Raw genomic sequence first — 14,840 nt, forward strand, 5'->3', positions numbered from 1 at the left:
ACATGAGAGCAGTCACTAGACAAATAAGGATACTATATGTTACAGTGTCTGCACTGTCTGGATAAAGGACCTAGGAAAAATACCTTTTCTGCAGGAAATGGTATATTCCTACATAATCTAAGGTTTGAGTCCAACTCTCAAAACACCAGCATCCTAAAAGATGCCTGTTACTATATTCTGCAACGCAAAAGGAATCCAAAGTTAACAGACTCTAGACAATTTCTTTACCTGTCAGTCAGCAATGTGGAATGCAGGCGTTAACTACAACCAAGTACAGTTAGTTGATATTCTCTTATGATAATGGAAGCCTGGTGGGAGCAGTAAGAAGCTAGAGGAATGGAAGTTTATTAACTTATAGTTGGAACCAGAAGTATAAAGAGCATCAGGCAGTACCTTAGAAGCAAAAAGTAGACACTAGAGAAACTGCTGAAGATAAATATCCTGTGCCCCCTCTCACTGAGGGCCCAAGAAGAAAAAAATACCCAATCAGGAATCAAAATTCAAATTCGACAACTATAAGCTGTTGATATTCTGAAAGAGCTGCCTCAAGAGTCCATTACTTTCAAAGTAATCCACTATTGTAAGCTTTATTTCCCATTTGATTCAACACTGATTTATTTTTGGTAGAGGGTTTTTCTAATTTTCCAAAGTGTTAGTTTCTATTAATTATGATTGACACTTATCATATAAAAACTTATTTATAAATTATGTATATAACATGTATATAATTAAAGAATTTACATTATTTATATGTTATATCACTATATTGTTAATTTATACTTTCTTTTGTCTGTCTGAAGGACGGAATCTTTTTTCTCTTTATAAATTCTTTTTTATGTTTTTATTTTTATTTTTTATATAATGATTTTTATTTTTTCTATTTATAGTTAGCTTACAGTGTTCTGTCAATTTTCTACTGTATAGCAACGTGACCCAGTCACACACACGCACATATATATACATATACACACACACACACTCTTTTTCTCACGTTATCTTCCATCTTGCTCCATCACAAGTGTTCTTGCCTTACTCCACAGACCTACAGCTTTCATGCTATGGATGGCTGAAAGGAGCACTCTTGGTCTCTCAACCACTTCTCCACAAGTGAGAAGGCGGCCAAGAGCCAACATTTATTGGGCAGAGTTCCTATGTCTCAAAAATACTAGCTCTGTCTTGCAGCCTGCTCCAGGGATTAGCAGAAAGAGCCAAGCCTCTTCCTGGACTTCTTATAAAGTTCACTAGAGCAAGGCAGAGAACCTTCTTTCCAGGTGCAAGTCAGTAGATCGTCCTCTCACCCTGGGCTTCCCATTTGTTAACACCGGATTTTGCCAGGTAGCCTGCAATCCTCCATGCAGATCTGCAGATCCATTATAGAACCCATAGCAGGGAAACAACAGAAGGCAACTACCGTGGCCTGAAGTCCCAAGCGCATTCTCCAACGTAACTTTACCAAGGAGCCCTGTTCTTTACAGTAGTGCTTGCTGGGGCCTCCATGAATACAGCCAACATTTTGATCACCATATTGGCAACCTGGGTTTATTCTTAGACAGTTAAAAACTGGAGATAATGACTGAGTCATTAGTGTATCCCCTTTCAACATATTTTATGCTCTTTGAACTTGAATTAGCTTTTTGCCTGATACAGGACCAATTTTTATATATATCCTTCACTGACACTTTTTAAATTGTGAAAGCTGGGCCACACACTCTTTTGTGTTCAAGGTACACAACGGATTAATGTTAATTGTACCTTTCTAAGACATTACTGCACAAGGACAAAACCCTTAGGAAGGGCTTTTGGCAGTCCCTTCTATTTTTCTTTTTTCTTTTTAGGGCCAAATCTGTGGCATATGGGAGTTCCCAGGCTAGGGGCTGTAGGGGTCGAATCAGAGCTGCAGCTGCCAGCCTAACCAAAGCTACAGCAACGCAGGATTTGAGCCCCATCTGCAACCTGCGGCAACGCCAGATCTTTAACCCACTGAGCAAGGTCAGGGATTGAAAGCCACATCCTCATGGATACTGATCCTTAACTGGCTAAGCCACAACAGGAACTCCCCCACTGTCTCTTCTTTTCCTGTCCCTGTTTTACAGGGTTGGAACTAGATTGTTGCTGCCACCTACCCAAGTCAATGTGTTTCTGCTTTTTCAGAGCAGATTCTCCTGGAGTAACAACTATTAAGAGGACAGATTTAGGCGGTATAGCCACTAGTCAAACTTCTTATTCCTGTCCCTTTACGTGAGAGTTTATAGACCTATCTTCCAAATTCTAAAATGTGTTCATTTCCCACGTTTTTGTGACACATGAAGTTGCCAACCTTCCCTGTACACTAACATTTTAGAGGAAAATTGGGAAGGGTCTCCAGTGCTTTCATTTCTACCACCCTCTTCTCATAAATTAACTCATTAACTTGTTGAGAACAGGCACTAACAAATTCCCAAAGATGACCTGGTCTAATACAGAGGAATTCATTTATTGACTGATTGCAAAAATGTCCAAAGTTGTGAGGGATACCGAAGCTACCCTCATTCCAATCATGCAAGCCTTTCTCCATTCCTTCTTTCACTATAAACTTTCCCCAATTTGTGAGACTTAAATTAAAATTCTCATAATTCAGTTATTTAAGAAAATCATTACAAGAAAAGGACAAGCCCCCCACCTTGTGGCGCACTAGCAAAACGCTTACAAATTAGGGTATCGATAGGTCTGACCCTGTCATTAAGACTGAATGAATCACTGTACTTCTTAGCTCAAAAAGGAGTTGTGACTCAGTAGGTTAAGAACCCAACACAGTGTCTGTGATGATGCAGGTTCAATCCCTGGCTTCACGCATGGGTTAAGGATCTATCATTACTATAAGCTGCAGAGTAGATCATAGATGCAGCTCGGATCTGTTGTTGCTATGGCTGTGAAGGAGACTCCAGCTGCAGCTCTGATTCAACCCCTAGCCCAGGAACTTTCATATGCTGCTTAGAAATCATCATAGTCCAATATTCTTATTTTTCAGATGAGGAAACTGAGGCCCAGCAAGGTGATATTAGTAAGTCATCAACCACACATGAAAAGTTCACATTTTCAGCAGGTTTGTAATGTCCATTTTCATTATATATCCATCATCTGAATTTAATTAAGTCCAGTATGAACTTTATAGGCATCAAGTAAACCAAAATATCTATAATTTATTACAAACTAACACAGAGGAATTATAGCACTATACTGCCCAAGGCAAAATGTGCTCAGTCAAAAGGAAGTTGAAGAGCAAGTTCCTGTAAAAAGGAGGACAAGGAACAGCCAAGGTTGGTTTCACCTGGTGCATTACTTCTGTTGCGATCATCCCTGTAAATTATATGTAAGGTTAAATAAGCCCACAACTAAAGTCAATTTCATTATATGCCCACAGCTGTTTATCCACGCTGAAGACGTTTTTCTCAAAGTAAAACTCCTTTGAATTTTGTGATTCCACAAGTCAGTAATGATTGTGGTTAGAAATGTAATCAATTACCAACCACATTCGAAAACTGGGCTCACCATTACTTGGTCTGAGCATGTACATATCCAGAGGGGGAATTAGAAAAAACAAGAGTCCCTATCCTCATAGTGAGGATCCCACAGAAGCACTATGGTAAGAAAGCATGAACTTCAGTGTCAGGCAGACTTTATCAGCTCTGCCACTCAGTGGCTGAGTGATTGTTTAACAAACTGATCAACGTCTTTGAACCTGGAATAATAAATACTAATATCTATTTAAAAGGACTATTCCAGAAATTCAATGAAATAATTTAGAGTGACTAGCTCAATGGCTAGCATATGTACATCCTCAATAAAGTTAGTGTCTTTGCATATTAACTTCTGCTAGTGTAGATAATAAAATTTGATGATGTATCTGCTCATATATGCATAAATAACCTATGGATGACACATAAAAAACTGCCCGGACAAACTAGTTTCCTATGGGGAAATGAACTAAAAAAGCTAAGGGGTGGGGTGGGAGACTTTTCATGGTATTCATTTTCGTACCTTCTGAATTTTGTAATTTATTGAAAGAATAAGGTTTAAAAATATAGAGGAGTTCCCACTATGGCTCAGTGGAAATAACCCCGATTAGTATCCATGAGGATGTGGGTTCAATCCCTGGCCTCGCTCAGTGGGTTAAGGCTCCAGTGTTGCCTCGAGCTGCAGTGAAGTTTGCAGACGTGACTTGGATCCCGTGTGGCTGTGGCTGTGATGCAGGCTAGCAGCTATAGCTCCTATTCAACCCCTAACCTGGGAACTTCCAGAGACCACAGGTATTGTCCTAAAAAGCAAAATAAAACAAAAAAAATTATATGTAAAATTGACAAAAAGATGCAAGACTGGCTGAATAGTCAAAAATCAATCAGTGTAATCTATACTAATAGAGGAGAAAAATCACTAGATTATATTCATTGATACATTTGAATGTATTCATTGATACATATATTCACCGAAAAAGCATTTGACAAAATTTGACACCCATTCATAGCAGTAACTCTCAGAAAAAATGGGATGCAGGGGAACTTCCTCAACTTGACAAAGAACATTTAAAAATAACTTAGAGCCAATATTATATCTCTTGGTGAAAGACTGAATGCTTTCCTCCAAAGATCAGGAACAAGGCAAGGAGGTCTACTTTTCCCACTCTTACTCAAGTAGTGCTGGAAGTTCTTGTCAGTGCAATAAGACAAGGAAAAAAAAATGGCAAAGGAAAGGAAGAAATAAATCAATCCCTATTTGCAAGTGACATGAGTATCTTGTAGAAAATCCCAAGACATCTACAAAAAACTCTGAGAACTATTAAGTGGGTTTAGGAAGGTCACAGTACACGAGATCAACACATGAAAATCAATTAACTGTATTTCTACCTAGTAGAAATGAATATGTGAACACCAAAATAAAAAATACAATACCATTTATAATTGTTAAAAAAAAAAAGAAAAAGAAAAATTAGGTGCAAACCTAATACAATATGTAACAGGACTTAAATGAAAACTATGAAATGCTGATGAAAGAAATCAAGGAAAATCTAAATAAATGGAGACACATAGAGTGTCCATGGATTAGAACATTCAACATAGTAAAGACATCAATTCTCCTCAAATTGGTATACAAGTTTACCATGCATCTTCTATGAAAATCCTAGCAAAATTTTTTTGCATATACGAAGATTACTATAAAATGTATATGGAAAGGCACAGGCCCTTGAACAGCTAAAACAATTTTGAAACAATCCACCTAATTTCAAGATTTACATAGAGTAATCAAGACTATGTGGTACTGATGGAAAGATACAGAGATCAATGAAACAGACCACAATACACAGAAACAGACCCACATAAAGATGCCCAACTGGGAGTTCCCACTGTAGCACAAAGGGATGGTCAGTGTCTCTGCAGCACTGGGACACAAGTTTCCTGGCCCAGCGCAGTGGGTTAAAGATCTTGCATTGCCATAGCTATGGCACAGGTTGCAACTGTGGCTTGGATCTGATCCCTGGTCCAGGAACTCCATATGCTGTGGTGCAGATGAAAAAGAAAAAAAAAAGAAAAGGAAAAAAGAAAAAAAAAGATGTCCAACTGATTCAAACAAAGGTACAAAAACAATTCAATAGAGGAGGTATAGCCTTTTCAATAAATGGTGATGAAATAAATAACTGTTAGCCACGGCCCAAATATATGAAACTTGACCCAAGCCTTACATCATATGTATAAAACTCAAGATGGATTGCAGACTTAAAAGGAAAAAAGGAAAACCATAAAACTTCTGGAAAAAACATGAAAGAAAATCTTCAGGATCTAGAGCTAATGCAAAGTTCTTAAACTTAACCACAAAAGTATAACTCATAAAGGAAAAATTAAACTGGACCTCCACTCAAAAACTTTGCTTTGTGAAAGATACTTAATAAAGATGAAAAACCAAACTTTAGACTGGTAAAAAAATACTTATACATATGAGACAAAGACTAATATCTAGACTATACAAAAAGTTCTCAAAGCTCAAACAGTAACAAAAATAAAAAATAAAATCAGAAAATGGGCAAAAGACTATATAGCAAAGGAGATAATTAACAAAATGAAACGGCAATCTAAAGAACTGGAGAAAATATCTGCCAATTACATATCTGATAAGGGGTTAATATCCAAAATATGTCAAAAACTCATACAACTCAACAGCCAAACCCCCAAACAACCCAATTTAAAAAAGGGCAGAGGCTCTGAATAGAATTTATCCAAGGAAGACATATAGATGGCCAACAGGTTTATGCAAAGATACTCAACACCACTAATTATCAGGGAAATGTAAGTCAAATGACAACAAGTTACTACCTCACACCTGTTAGAATGACTATCATCAAAAAGACAAATAAGCGTTGGCTAGGATGGGAAGGAAAGGAAACCCCTGTGCACTGTTCATGGAAATGTAAACTGGGTACAACCACTACGGAAAATATGATGGAGGGTCTTCAAAAAATTAAAAATTGAATTACAATATGATTCAGTGAGCCCACTTCTGGCTGTTTATGCAACAAACCCTAAAACACTGATTTGAAAAGATATAGACACATCATCTTCACTGCAGCATTATTTATAATAGCCAAGGGATGAAAACAACTGAAGTGTCCACTGACAGATGAATGGATAAAGATGATGTAGTATATATACACACAATGGACTACTATTCAGCCGTAAAAAAGAATGCAAACTTGCCATTTGCAACAACATGGTGTTGGACAGAGAAAAGATAAAGGCAAATACTGTAAAATCTTGCTCATGTGGAGACTCTTTAAAAAGCAAAACAAAACCAAAAAAACCAAGCAACTTACAGATACAAAGGGAGTGAGTAGAGGACTGGCAAAATGCGTGACCAAACTCAAAAGGCACAAACTTGCAGTTATTAAAAAAAAAGTCATGGAGTATAATGCATAGCATAGTGACTAAAGTTAATAACACCATAATGTATAAATGAAAGTTCCTAAGAGTCAGTCCTAAAAGTCTTCATCACACATATATATAGGTTGTATAACTAGGTATTGTGATGAAATTATCTAGATTTATTGTGGTGATCATTTCACAACATATACAAATATCAAATCATTATGCTGTACACTGCAAACCAATATGTTATATGTCAATTATACCTGAATAAAAACAAAACAAAAACAAAATGGATAAAGGACATGAAGAGATATTTCATCCAAGAGGATATACAGATGACAAATCAGCTCATGAAAAGATGTTCAACATCACAAGCTGTTAGGAAAATGCAAATTCAAACCATAATAACATATCAGTACTCACCTATCAGAATGGCTAAAAAAGGAAAAGAAAAAAAATAATGACAACACCAAATGATGGTGAGGATGTGAAAAAACTGGATCACTCCTACACTGCTGGTAGGGATATAAAATGGTATACACACTCTGGAAAAGGTTGACAGTTTCTTTAAAATCTAAACATACAAGCACCCAATGACTTAACAAATGCACTCCTGGGCATTCATCCCAAAGAAATAAAAACTTACATTCACATAAAAACCTACACACGAATGCTTATAGCAGCTTTACTCATAATAGTCCCAAACTAGAAAAAAAAAAAAAAACCCAGAGGTCCTTCAATGAGTAAATGGTTAAGCTGGTTTAACCAGGGTATGGAACACTACTAAGCAATAAAAAGGAACCAACCCATGATACATGTGACAACTTAAGATATGTCTCTAGAGAGTTACGCTGAAAATTCAATCACAAAAAGGTTACATATTGTTCAATTACATTTTTTTTTTTTTTTTTTTTTTTGTCTTTTTAGGGCTGCACCTGCAGCATATGGAAGTTCCCAGGCTAGGGGCTGAATAAGAGCTGCAGCTGCAGGCCTACGCCAGAGCCACAGCAATACCAGGTCCAAGCCATGTCTTCAACCTATACCAAGCCAAGAGCAACGCTGGATCCTTAACCCACTGAGTGAGGCCTGGGATTGAATCCGAGTCCTCATGGATACTAGTTGGATTCGTTTCCACGGTGCCACAATGGGAACTCCTCCTATAACATTCTTGAAATGACAGATTATGGAAATGGAGAATAGTTAGTCTAGTCATTAAGGAGGGGTCGGGAATGGGAGAGAAATGGGTGTGACTGTATTAGCATAACGTGAAAGTTCTCTGTGATGATGGACTATACCAATGTTAACTTCCTGGCTGTGCCATTACAGTTCCGGAAGATGTTCCCCTTGGAGGGTCACTGGGTAAAGGAACAAGACAACTCTACGTGTTCTTTCTTACAACTGTATGTGAATCTTTAACGACCTCAAAATCAAAAGCTTAATTTAAAAAAAGCCAATTGCATAAAAAATCCACAAAGATTTAATCAGATTCGAACAGACTTACCCAAAGCCCCACCCATCTATTGCACTCGTAAACACCACATTTCCCTGATCTGGGGAGAAGTAGAGGTGAGAATCATCTGTGTCCTCCAGGCCAGTGCTCCAGTCATACACCTGCTCTCCTTGCTCAGAATGTGGATTCACTTGGGATTCAGTCACTCTCTCTGCTCTTTCTTCTAGGACTTTAGAAGTAAAAAGAGTTCCTGTGAGTGCATTAATCTAGGAGAGATGGTAAAATGGCAGAATGTCATTCGTATGCTTAGCACACCTGTGACAGGAGACACACTGTCTAAGCCTTGATAAACCTGGAGTCATCGGTCACCCTCTGGGCTCACGTTAGGCACCCATGGATGGAGCTGACATTTATAGCAATCTTTAACTTACAGGTTATCAACCTATTCTTTCTAAACCCAGGAAAACTAAACCACAGATTTTTGAAAGGTCATTTTTGTGAGTGATGCAAACGCTCGTGTTTTCAGTACCAGGGCCTTAGGGTCACCAGAACTCATGGTTTTCAACCTCCACAATTCTAGTTTGTAACCTTCGTCCACTCCCTCCCCTTTTCTCAAATCAGCGATTTGGACTGTTCATCACTCTCTTCAGACCCTCTTCCTGACCTCTAACCCCCAACTGTTTTCACTCCCAAGTGAGTGATCTTATTTTCTACCTCAGAGCCTATTCTTCAGAAAGCGTGCAAGCTCCCCATAATCCACCTACAAGCCCACCTCTGTCTACAAATACTGCTGGCCCTACTTCTTCCACAGCAGGGCTGGAGTGTTTCACCTGCTCTACCTTTATCTTCTCCATCCGTTAGCAAATAAATATTCTCAAGTTGGTCTCATCAATGGTACTCCATTCTTTTGAAGAAGACAGTTCAAACCTCCAGGCATGGCACACAAGGTTCCCCACAATCTAGATCCTAGACTCCTTTCTACGCCCACCTCTTGTCACTGCTTAACACAATCTAAATCTTTTTATTTTTTTTCCTTTTTAGGGCCACATTCATGACATATGGAAGTTTCCAGGCTACGCATAAAACTGGAGCTGCAGCTGCCGGCCTACACTACAGCCACAGCAGCGCCAGATCCAAGACACATTTGCAACCTATGCTGCGGCTTGTGGCAACCCAGATTCATAACCCAGAGAGCGAGGCCAGGGATAGAACCTCACAGACACTATGTCAGGTTCTTAACCCACTGAACCGCAACAGGGACTCTTAATTCTTTAACTATAACAAATAGTTGGCACTTCTTTGAATGAAACAGTGTACTATGCCTTTTTTCCCTGATGTCTTTGTATATCTCATCCTTTCCTATCTTGAAGGCCTTTGCCATAATTCTCTACCTGGCAAATGCTACCTCAGTTCCATCTCAAGGCTTCTATTGTGAGACTGTTCCTAATTCTCCCTTCCCTCTTGACCCAGGCCAGGTGAGGTGGCTCTCATGTACGCTCTCAAATCACACCAGAGTTTATCTCATTGTTCTCCAAATATCTCTTTTAAGTACCTGTCTCCCCTACCACACTGTGAGATCTTTGAAAATAGGCACTCTGACCTGTCTTTATGTTCATAATGCTTAGCACAAAGCAAACATTCAAGAACTCATTTATTCAATATGCAGCTTTGTCAATGTCTACTGAATAAATAAATGGTGACTATTTGGGTAACATTTTATCTAAAGACAGGTAATTAAAAAAAAGCCAGGGTTTCCTAACATTGCTCCACTCTGAAACCAAACTACAAGACTATAAATAAGACATTGTTAAAACCTATTGTCCGAGCTTTATACTCAAGGATGCCTCCTAGAGATGGAGAGGACTCCTGACGTAACACTCATCCTACTGCTTCTGCTGTGGTATGATGACTGCAACACATATGAATCTAAAGAAGTGACTTTTTTAAAACAATGCCTCCTACTCAATTTAGCAACTTCCTTATGACTCTCCTTTGAGCCACAATTTTTTAAAATACTCAAATGGAAGATAAAATACCTGTTCTAAAATATTCTTGAGGTGAGAATAGGCCTCTTGCGGGGTGAATTTCAGTTCCACTATCAAGCGATCTATCTTATTAATCACCAAAACCGGACGGATGTTTTCCAGCCAGGCTTGTCGCAGAACGGCCTGTGTCTGATTAAACAGAAAGGAAAATGTAAAGCTCATCATTTGAAATAATTAAAGCATGTTAGAAAATCCTGATTAATAATCAGCTCATTTCCATACTCCTCTATCGCAACTCAGAGCATGCCAGTCAGACAAAGGTGTTTGCCAGACATTCACGAAGTAGTTATTTACAAAGAAAAAACTACAGATAAGAAAAATCATCCTTGTCTTTCTGGAACTGACAATGTATTTAAGAAGGATGAATAAAATTGGGTAAAAGACAGTGAAGAGTTTTGTGGAATTATACACACACTAACTCACACAAACACAAACAGGCATACATGTTTACTGAATGATTAGAAAACACTCATGTTGCCCAACAGACAGGTCAAAAGACAGAATATTCCCCAGATGTCCTCTGTGTACACCTTCTTGATCCTAAACCCATCTCTCAGAGTTAACTACTATTCTATTCTAAAGTCAGAGCTGTGCATTTTACTTATTTTGTCAGGATACCTAAGACACTATACATGCTAAGGCTGTGCTCTCTAGTTAGGGTACCTGTACCCTTATGGGAAATCAGAGCAGAAGCTACAGAATAATTACTACTTATCTTCTTGGGAATATCAAGTTTTCTCCATTTCTACAAGCAAACCTCATTTTAATGCACTCTGCTTTACTGTGCTTCACAGATGGTACTTTTTTTTTTTTACAAAGGTTTCTGCAACCCTGCATCAAGCAAATCTATCAGTACCTATTTTCCAACAAAATTTGCTTACTTCCTGTCACTATGTTAGATTTTGGCAGTTCCCTCAATACTTCACATTTCTCATTATTAATATATTTGTCATGATCATCTGTGATCTCTGATCTTGATATGATCATCTTGATCAGTGATCATTGATGTTGCTACAATTCAGAAATAGTAAGTATTTTTTAAGCAATAGAGTTTTCTTTCTTTTTTTTTTTTTGCTTTGCTTTTTAGGGCCACACCTACTGCATATGGAGGTTCCCAGGTCAGGGGTCCAATTAGAGCTATAGCTGCTGGCCTACACCACAGCCACAGCAACATCAGATCGGAGATGTGTCTGCGAACTGTACCACAGCTCACGGCAAGGCCAGATCCTATCCCACGGAGCAAGGCCAGGGATCGAACCCACAACCTCATGGTTCCTAGTTGGATTTGTTTCTGCTGAGTCACAATGGGAACTCCTCGAAATAGAGTATTTTTAAATTAAGGTATGTCCAGTGTTTTTTTAGACATAATGCTATCATACACTTAACAGACTATAGTGTAAACATAACTTTTATATGCACTGGGAAACCAAAACAATTCACATGACTCACTTCACTGCAATATTCACTTTTTTGCCATGGTCCAGAACCAAACCTGGGCTATCTCCAAAGTATGCCTGTAATTTAAGCCTTTTATCATTCTTTTTAAAAAACAATGTAAAAAACCCACAAGGGTATATTAAGAAGTAGGACACAAAGGTGACAACATTCTTAAAGACAAAACAAAGAAAAATTATTTTAAAAACTGAGCTTAGAGATCCACTCTGAGTTTCATGTTGACCAGAGTTTTATGTTTACTCTGGCCTTAGGGATGGACTTTCTGAACTCTGGTGAGAAAGATTAGAAAGTCTAGATTAAGGATGTGGAAGAATAAGAGAGGGAAGGAAGAAGGTGGAGAGAGTATGTGTGGGTAGGAGGAGGCCTAAGTGTAGACTGAGAAGCCAACAGAAGATAATTTCTCATTTAGGGGGAATTAGCTCAGTATCTTGTTATCAATAACCTCTCACAGTTCACAAACTTTTCCACTAGAGTAAAACCTCCAGCTCCTCCTAAACATCTCTCCCATTTTTCCCAAGTCCCTCTCCCGGGGAGTATCCCAGACATGTCAATGTATCTTAACAGTCATTCCAATATCCCTTCAAAACTCAGGTGGTTTAACTCCATGACAGACGGGAACACTACTGAATGTGAAACCTAACACCAGCTTTCTGATCGTCAGTACACGTCTAAAGTGGCACAGAGTCACTGACGGCACAGTAGGTTCCTCCTCTCTCCCCACCTTCTTTAACCAGTTAAATATTTCCCTGTTACAATCCACTACCTGCGGACAGACCCCTTCTACAGCATCCACCACAATGATGCACCCATCACAAATGCGAACGGCCGTCGATACTTCCGAGGAAAAATCCACATGTCCTGGAGAGTCTATCAGATTAATCAGGTACTCCTCATCATCTGAAAGGAAATGGGAAAAGACATTTTCAGTTGTGCAGGTATACAGAAACTCTTTCTCAGGCAACCTAGAGTGAGAGAGCTTTAATAAATGACTTTAAAAAGTTAAAAAAAAAAAAAAAAAAAAGGCAAAAGCTCAATCAAGAGCTACCATTTTGATTTAGGAATTCCCAATGATGGAACTATTGATTCTAAGTAACATCTGTAAAAAAATGTTAAGTAGACTTAATTATTCAAATAATTACCACTTATTAAGAGCTTACTGTGAGCCGGGCACTGTGCTAAACACTTTGAACGTGCTAATCCACACATCTTTTTTCTTTTCTTTTTTTGTCTTTTTTTTTTTTTTGCTATTTCTTGGGCCACTTCCGCGGCATATGGAGATTCCCAGGCTAGGGGTCAAATCGGAGCTGTAGCCACCGGCCTACGCCAGAGCCACAGCAACGCGGGATCCGAGCCGTGTCTGCAACCTACACCCCAGCTCACGGCAACGCCGGATCGTTAACCCACTGAGCAAGGGCAGGGACCGAACCCGCAGCCTCATGGTTCCTAGTTGGAGTCATTAACCACTGAGCCATGACTAATCCACACACCTAATGCCTAAGAGTGAAAGCTGTTCAAAGGGGCCGTGGCAGGAAAAGACACAAAGCAGTTGGCCAACTCCTTCCCTACAACTTCCAAAAAAGCAGTGTGTGAATATACTCTCGGTCAAGATTTAGACTCAATTCTACAAAGATTTAAAGAGCAGTCAGTCACTATGTGCCAAGCAGTGTGCTACGCGCTCTCACAAATACTGTCTCCTTTAATCCTAAGGACAAACAAAAGTTTTAAACTTATAGCAGGGTAATGACTCACGCCTACCTGTCCTATTTTAGCACTGAAAGTCTCACATCCCATCAAACGCCAAAGTCAGTCCCAAGCAAACCAGAACTGTCCACCCTTGGTTACACAGATGTCACATTAAATACAATAAGTAAACCAGGCAGAAAAACAATAATTCGTTAGAATTCTATACTCATTACCCATTTACTACTCAATTTGGTATAATTCTCCTTTAACAGTAAAATAACTATTTAAATGATCAAACACCTCAACACATACACACGCAAGTCTACTTTTGCTCCTCCTCTTAACTTGGTGATTTTCAACTTCTTTGAGCTCCAGAACTACTACAGGGCTCAACAGTATAACTTACGGGCCATTTAAAGGATTTTCAGTGTCGTTTTAACAACCCGATGACCTGACTAGTGCCCTACATGATACTGATAAAGATAAAACAACACTACAATAACCACAGCTAGAGCTCACATTTGTAGACTGCCTATACAGCACTGTTCTAAGTATTTTGCAGACATTATCTAGTGTTTATTTACAACAACCTTGTGTAGTACTTATAGCCCAATTCCTAAGGCATAGGAAAGTTAAATCTCTTCTAAAGGACATCCAGCCAGCATCCAACTCCAAGGTAAATTGCCTACAATCAAAGAACTCAAAAGAATAGAGCAGAAGTTCAAACCCATCTACTCTGAAGTCATACCCTTAACCACTACACTCGATATGACATACCTTACATCTCATATGCCAAGATCCCAGGAGTAGTGAAATCCTAAACACCAGGTTAGGGATTCCAAAATGCAATGGGTTCAGTGGGAAAGACTGACATCAATTCGTAACAGACTCCTTAAATACCACTCTTGCCTGCTTCTCAGTCTTTTCAGTGCAAATTGCTTTAGAAGGAATTCTGGTTCTGATGCACCCACAGGGGAAAACCCCAGTCAGAGAGGACTGCGGACACCTCTCAGGAAAGTCAAAGAACCAGTACCCTGAACAAGGTGCACTGTGCCTCCTTAACTGAGCCCTTTAATGTCAGGTCTCCCAGAGGCAGCACCGTCTCATGGCCACCCTTCTGGATAAGCACCGCAGCCCCGACCCAGTAAACCTTCTAGAGAAAATGCTAGCAAAGTCCAAAGTTCCACCTGTTCCCATCACATAAAACAAAAGCTGTGAGATTCTTGAAATCACTCAATATTCTCATAGCCCTACCCCCTTCATTTCATAGACAAACATGCCAAAGCTCCGTTAAGAGGAGACATTTACTCCAGGTCA

General features: G+C 39.1%; 1 protein-coding gene across 1 annotated transcript in view; it reads right to left on the reverse strand.

Annotated features, from left to right (window-relative positions):
• EFL1 (elongation factor like GTPase 1) overlaps window positions 1-14,840 on the reverse strand; it is a 137,300-nt gene that overhangs the window by 107,203 nt on the left and 15,257 nt on the right. The window contains exons 5-7 of the mRNA XM_021098870.1: window positions 12,604-12,737; window positions 10,377-10,514; window positions 8,392-8,606 (exon numbers count right to left, since the gene is read on the reverse strand). Coding sequence (XP_020954529.1) covers window positions 8,392-8,606; window positions 10,377-10,514; window positions 12,604-12,737 — 487 coding nt within the window. The remainder of the gene's footprint in view (window positions 1-8,391; window positions 8,607-10,376; window positions 10,515-12,603; window positions 12,738-14,840) is intronic.

This window comes from Sus scrofa, chromosome 7 (assembly GCF_000003025.6).
Source record: "Sus scrofa isolate TJ Tabasco breed Duroc chromosome 7, Sscrofa11.1, whole genome shotgun sequence".
Taxonomy (NCBI): Eukaryota; Metazoa; Chordata; class Mammalia; order Artiodactyla; family Suidae; genus Sus; species Sus scrofa.